The 6855-nt window shown below is 71.0% G+C and overlaps 1 protein-coding gene across 1 annotated transcript; it reads right to left on the reverse strand.

Annotated features, from left to right (window-relative positions):
- Positions 1 to 3056: 3056 nt before the first annotated feature.
- On the reverse strand, positions 3057 to 5355 carry SOCS3 (suppressor of cytokine signaling 3). The gene is made up of 2 exons (XM_082774615.1): positions 5204 to 5355; positions 3057 to 4949 (listed from the first exon to the last, which is right to left on the reverse strand). Exon 2 carries the CDS (start codon positions 4880 to 4882, stop codon positions 4253 to 4255), a length of 630 nt encoding a protein of 209 aa, XP_082630741.1. The 5' UTR covers positions 4883 to 4949; positions 5204 to 5355; the 3' UTR covers positions 3057 to 4252.
- Between the last annotated feature and the right edge of the window lie 1500 nt (positions 5356 to 6855).

Raw genomic sequence — 6855 nt, forward strand, 5'->3', positions numbered from 1 at the left:
TCCGTAGGCTGCTCGCGGTGCGCCTGCTTGCTCCTGCTCCATGCGAACCCTGGAGAGGTGAGCGGTGCCAGGACCTCTTTTCTGCCTGCTGGGCCCCGTGAGCAGAAGCACCAATCCCCAGGGCAGGTTCCTGACGCTGCGTGCCCTGTGTGCAGCCCCTGCCCACGCCAGGAGGAAGAGCCCTGCTTGGGGCTGTCTTGCTGGGGCTGGTGCCCAGGACTGGGGCCATGCACCTTCCCCAGGGCAGTGCTGAGTGGTTTGGGGTGGGGGGGTGAGACCTTGCACGTGGCAGTGCTGCTTGAGGCGCTGGGCACAAAGCCCCTTTGCCCTGCAGCCAGGGGCTGGGACGTTCCCATGCAGAGGGTTTTGTCCCCGCGCCCTCCTGGCACGACTCTTGGGCACATCCCAAGGACAAGCGGGTTTTGGGGAAGCAGTGGGGCTGTGAGTGCGTCCGTCCCCGGGCTGGCCCCGTTCCCAGGGCACGAGGTGGGTGCTGCTGACGGTCACCAGACGGGGCTGACGGCTGCGGGCAGAGCCCAGCCACATTGCCACAGCCTGCAGCCTCCCCGGTGGGACAGCAGCTCGGTGGCGGTGGCTGCAGTGCCCGGTGTGCCTGTCCCCGCTGTGCCCGGTTTGGGCTGTTAACGCACGGGGCCGGTGCAGGAGGAGAGCCCCAGGGACTGCAGCCTTGGAGCTTTATTTGCCCATCCAGGGTGGATGGGACGGGGCGTGGGGCTGCTGCCTTGCTGGGAGTGCCTGTGCCTGGCCAGGGATGCTGGCTGAGTGGATGAGAGCTGGGACTGGAGGCCAGCTGTAGCATTCCCTGCCCTGCCCCGGCTCCCCGGGCAGGGTGACCCTGTCTCAGCCCCTTCCCAGTCCCTTGTGCTTGCCCTGCTTCCTGCCCCACGCTGCGGCAGTGGTCCGAGCACCACGGGGACAGCCGTCCCCATCCAGGAAGGCTCGGGGATGGCACGCTCAGCCCGGCCCTGGGCACGGCGGCGCAGCAGGGGGCCGCCTGTCCACGACACGTGGCCTCTTGCGTAAGCCGGGCCAAGTCCGCTCGACTTTTCTGGGGAAGGCGAGAGGTTTGTGAAACCTTAGGCAGGGATTTGCCCACTGGCCTCCGCGTCACCGCCGCTGCGAGGTTGGGTGTATTCCAAGAACCCCGCGGCGCTCACAGGGCTTCCCGGACTCTCGAGTCAGCAGCGGGTTGCAGCACTGCGCCGCAGCCTGAGGCAAGAGGGAAGGGGCCCCGAAAGGCAGCGGATCGGGGCCCTGCTGGGAAGCGGGGCCGGAGCTGTTCCCACAGGGATGCAGGGGCTGCCGGCTCCTGGTGGGCGGCTTCCCCGCTCTGCCTCACAGCGGGGCGCTGCCGGCTGCCCCCCAGGAGCCTGGGGGTGCCGAACCCCTCCAGGGACCCCGGGTCCCCCCTCTGCCATGCCCATCCCCAGGCCATGCGAGGTGGCTGCCCTCCACCCGGAGGGGCTCAGTGAGCAGGGCTGCCCGGTCCTGCTGGCACACCAGGTGAAATATCTTCCAGGTAGAGCTGCACCTTCCTCTGTCACGGAGCCCTGCCGTTACACCCCCAGCCCCGAGGAAGGCAGAGGGGGAGGCGCAGCAGTTCCTGGGAGCGATGCTCCTGGTCCCTCCCCAGGGAGGCTGTGAGCTGCAGGAGTGATGCTCTCCAGGGGGCAGCTCTCCTGGGGGCAGCTCTCCCCTGCAGCCCTGTTCCCACCCCGGTCCTGCCGTGGGCTGGGAGCCCGGTGCTGCCGGGGGGCTGGGGCAGGGAGTGGCGGGGGGAGCCCTGACGTTGGGATGAGTCTCAGCAGGGCCTGGCGGGCGGCCACCCGCGCGCATGGACATTCCTCACATAGCTCTGGCGGGTGCCCGGGCAGGCTGCGAGGCGCTTCCTGGCAGCCCACGAGCCGTGGCCCCGCAGCACAGCACCAAAATAGTCACTGGGGCCGTGCCGTGCCCACAGCCCCAGGCGGGCGCATTCGCCATCCCTCTGCTCCGGGGCGATTCCTAAGGGAAGCCTTCTCCCAGCGGCTGGGGATCCCTGACAGGAGCGCAGGGCACCATGCCCAGCACCGTGCACGTGGCCCCAGGGCTGGCTGCGGGCTGGGGGTGCTGAGGGGGCTCGCTGGCGATGGAGGGGGCTGCGGGGCACCTGGGCACAGCCTGCTCTGTGCTGCCTGGCGGGTGGGCTGGCACCCCTGGAGCTGCCCCTGTCCTGCCAGGCATCCAGGCACGGAACCCGGGCTCCCTCCTGGAGCTGGAATTTACTCTCTCAGCTGTTTCATGCACCCAAGGGCCGGCACCTCCTGGCAGCTGCCCAGGGTTCCCGGGGGAATTCCTCCTCTTGCCTTGGGCACCTGCTCCGGGACAGGCCGGGGGCTGACGGGCTGGGGTCTGGCCCTTCCCTGTGGCACCCGGGCTGGTGGCTGGGGATGGAGCCAGCGTCCCGTACCGTGGGACAAACACCCTGACCCTGCTTAACCCTTTCTCAGCTGACCCCTCCTCACTCGTAGAAGCGCCACCTGCCCTCGGTGCTGTGTTTTCTAGCCCCGTGCCCCCCGGTGCTTTGCTCTCAGAGCTCTTTGCCCTTTGCTCACCCCAGGCTGGGGGCAGCTCACTGGCAGGGTGGGCTCGCTGCAGCACAGCCTCACATCACACCTCAGCTTGGATGGCTTCATGCCACGGTCTGCCTCCGTGCCACCAGCACCTCCGTGCCCGGGGCGAAGGACCGTGCCCCGCGTCCCAGGGGACCCCTTCCCAGCTGTGTCCACAGCTGGCCCTGGCCCCGCAGCGCCTCGCGGCCCCGGCGCAGCCAGCAGAGCAGCGTCTGGACTCAGACATACCTGAGCGATGGAGCAGTGCTTACGCAGGCCGGGCGGTGAGTCACCGCGGCAGGAATCACCCCAGCGCCCAGCACGGCTCCAGGAAGCCGGCGCTTACGTGGTGTAAACACAATCCCGGCGTCGCAGCGAGGGCAGCGGCCGGGAGGGACGTGCGTCACGCCGCGGGGCCGGGGTGGCCTTGGGGAGTGCAGGGGAGGAAACAGACCAGATTTGGGGGTTTCATTAAAAAATAGTGCTCTTTATTATAAATTATGGAAACATTTCCTTTCTGAATATAAATATAAATATGTGCAAAGTTTCATCTGAGTTTTGTTTTGGTTGAATTTTCAAGCATGGTTTTGCTCAGCCCTCGAGGCTGGAGGTGAAGATGGAATCTTTATAAAAGACAGTGATTCACGTAGACCTGTAAACATCTCTTCGGTAAAAAAAATAAAGAAAAAAGGCCAAAAAAACCCACCACAACTGCTTCTCCAGGCAGACGCAGAGGAACGCTCATGGGACAGCGCTCTCAGGGCATCCTCCTGCCGCGTTCCCGCAGGCATCGGTGCCCCAGGGAGCAGCACGGCCAGGGGCCCGGCTGGGATGGAGAGCTGGGGTCCGTGGGGAGGCCGGGCAGGTGGGGTGCAACACTCGGAGTAACGGCCCGGTGCCAGCTCCGTGTCCCTTCGGCGCTCCTTGGAGATGTGAGCACGCAGGACTCTGTTGTCAGGACGGGCTGCTTCCCCTCCGGCTTCGCGGCGTGTTGCCGGGACCATTACCACTCCGCGTCGCCAAACAATGTGCAGTAACCCAGACCCCGGGACGAGAAGAATATTAAGGCTTAGTCCCTTGGAAAATGGCAACGAGGGCAAAAAGGCAGCGACCTCCAAGTCTGGGGCCTGGTGTGAAAGGAGCTTCCACCCACAAGGAGGCAGCAAGAGGTAAAGTACGGGCAAAAACCACTTTCCCCTTAAAACCGAGGAAAAGCGTCAGGCACCAGCTGGACTCCAGTGCTTCTCATTCTCTCCTGGTGGGAGGGCTGTCGCCAGACCCCTCCGGCGCGGTCCCACCAGGGTGGCCATGCCGTGCAGTGGGCGCCGTCCCTGGGCTGCCCGCGCCCCGGGGCTCTGCCGACCCGGCTCCCCCCGTGCTGGGGCGCACTGTAACATCCACAGTTCGACCAGAGCAGTCTCCTTCCCCCAGACGGGGGGTGTCGCGCTTCCTTGGGGTGTCCCCCCCAACACGACGGGCACGAGCCACAGCCCCGGGTCCACCACGGCTCGCCCCCAGTCCCCTCCTCTCCTTCCCAGAGGGAGAGGCTTCTTGCGCCCTGCAAGTCCCTGCTTCTGCGGGGTGTTGTGCCTGTCCCCTGCTCTTGTGCTTGTAGCGTGCGACCTCCCTCCGCGGGCCCCTTAGAGGGGGGCATCGTACTGGTCCAGGAACTCCTTGATGGGGGCCGGCAGCTGAGTCATCTTCTCGTAGGAGTCCAGGTGCCCGTTGACGGTCTTGCGGCAGAGGTGCTGCAGAGTGGAGACGCTGGAGGAGAGCGGGCGGCTGAGCACCAGCGGGATCTTCTCGCCGCCCGAGTAGATGTAGTAGGTGCGCTTGGGGTGCAGGCCCCCCCCCGGCTGCTCGGGGACGGCGCAGGGAGCGGGCGGCATGTAGTGATGGACCAGCTTGAGCACGCAGTCGAAGCGGGGCACGGGCTGGCTGCTGCGGGGGTCGCTCTGCAGGGAGAAGCTGCCCCCCTCGCACTGGATGCGCAGGTTCTTGGTGCCCGACTCCGTCTTGACGCTGAGGGTGAAGAAGTGCCGCTGGTCCGAGCTGTCCCTGATGAGGAAGGTGCCGGTGGGCTCGGCGCTCAGCAGCAGGTTGGCCTCGCCGCCCGTCACCGTGCTCCAGTAGAAGCCGCTCTCCTGCAGCTTGCGCACGGTGTTCACCACCAGCTGGTACTCGCTCTTGGAGCTGAACGTCTTCAGGCGCAGGCTGGTGTCGAGGGGGCGGCTCATCCCGGCGGTGGGGAACTTGCTGTGGGTGACCATGGCGCAGGGAGCCAGCTTTGCGCGCTCGGGGTGCTGCTGCCGGGAGCAGCGGCTGCTACACCATCACCTGCGGCGGACACGGCGGTGAGCGACCGGCGGACCCTGCCCGGGGCACCCCCGGCCCCGCCGCCCCCGGGGCACGGCGCCCGCTCCCCTCCGCGGATGGCCGCGACTCCGGTCCAGCCCCGGCCGTCCCTCCCGGGGGGCACCCCCGGCCGTCCCCCCGTTCCCCCCGGTCCCCCCGCCTCCCCCCGATCCGATCCGATCCGACCCGATCCGATCCGGTCCCGTCCCGTCCCTCCCGGTCCCGTCCCTCCGTACCTGGGGCGCGGGTGCCGGTCTCGGCGGCGGCCGGGCGCGGGGCGCGGGGCTCGGAGCGCGGCGGCGGGCGGCGGCGGAGCTGCCGGGGCCGCCCGGGGAGGCCTCTTATAGCGGGCGGAGAGCCCGCCCTCGGGTTCCTGGAACTGCGCGGCTTCTTGTAACGCTCCCCGGCGCCCTCCCCGCGCCCCGCCCGGCTCGGCCCGGCTCGGCTCGCCGCCAGGCACCGCCGGCCCATTCCGGGCAGCGCGGCCGCCCCCTCCCGCTCCCATTCATGCTCTTTCCTTCTAAGAAGAGGTGAGTCCCCGGCCAGCCCGGGGGCCGCTGCCCCCCGCCCGCTCCGCCCCCCCCCCCGCCCCGGGGCGCACGGCAGCGGGCGGGGGGCGGCACGGCACGGAGTGGGGGGCGCACCCCCGGGCTGCTCCGGGGCGCGGGGACCCCGAGAGCCGCAGCGGGACCCCCGCCCCGCGGCAGCCCCCCCGGACCGGCCCCCGGTGGGCGGCGGCGGGGGGCCCGGCCCGGCGCCCACCGCCCGGAGCCCCGCAGCGCCCCGGGGGGCGCGAGCCCTGCGGGGAGGGGGCCGCAGCCCCCCGGCGGATCGGGTGTCTGCGCCTCGCCGAGGTTATTTCAAGCACCACATTCCAGCCTGCGCTGGCCTCGGTTGCACTTCCCAGCAGACCTGCAGGGAACAAAACCGCCCTCACTTCGCACGCTTGGGAACGACCGGGGTGACCCCCCCCGGCTGGGGCCCGGGGGCTCCGAGGGGCCGCCCAGCTCGCCCGGCCCGCAGCCCCCCCGACCTCCCCCCCGGCCGGGGCCAGCGCTGCCCGGCACCCCCGGGGGGCTCCGGGCGGCCGCGGCGCCGGTCTGCGGGGAGCCGCGGCGAGGCCGAGCGGCCACGGCCCTTGTCCCCCCTGGCCGGGAGCCCCGGGGCCGGTCCCGGGGGATGTCCTCATCGCCTCGGGCCCGGCGGGCGGCGGTGCCGGCGCCCCGGGGGAGGGCAGAGCCCGGTCCGGGGGGGGGGGGGGCTGGGAGCCGGGCGGGGAGCGGCACCGGGACCCCCGGGGGGGGGCTTCCCCCGTTCGTTCGGGCGTTGTGAGCGGGCCCCGAGCACTGCGGGCTTGGCTCCGTCCGCGGGGCTCGCTCGGAGCCGTGGGGCTCGCCCCGGAGCCGCCGCTGCCAGGCAGGGGCCGAGCAGCGCGGGGCGGTTCTGGGAAGCGGGGCCGCGGGGAAGCCGCGGGGCTGAGCCGCAAACGAGCTCCTGGAGCCCTGCCTGGGGCGGGGAGGGGCCGCGAGGCTCCGGGACGGCCGGGCCCAGCGGCGGCTCCTCCCGGGATGGGACGGGGGCGGCCCCCGGCCCCCAGCCCCCAGCCCCCGGCCCCTGCCCAGCCCGGGGGGGCTCTCCCGGGGCCCCTCCTCGCCCGGCCGGGCCCGGGGCAGCCTCGTGGGGGGGGGGGGGGGGGGGCGGTGTTGGGGGGGGGCGCTCCCCGCACAGCCCCGGGCCCGGGGGGGCCCTGCCGGGAATTGGGGGGGGGGGGGGCAACCAGACGGGGCCGTGCACCGGGGGGGGAACCGGGCACGGCTCGGGGCGTGCGGCCGCTGCCCGTGGGGACCGCGCGGCCCGGGGGGCACTGAGGGGGGGGCCGGGGCCGGGG

The sequence above is a fragment of the Aythya marila genome (assembly GCF_965140915.1).
Source record: "Aythya marila genome assembly, chromosome: 18".
Lineage (NCBI taxonomy): Eukaryota > Metazoa > Chordata > Aves > Anseriformes > Anatidae > Aythya > Aythya marila.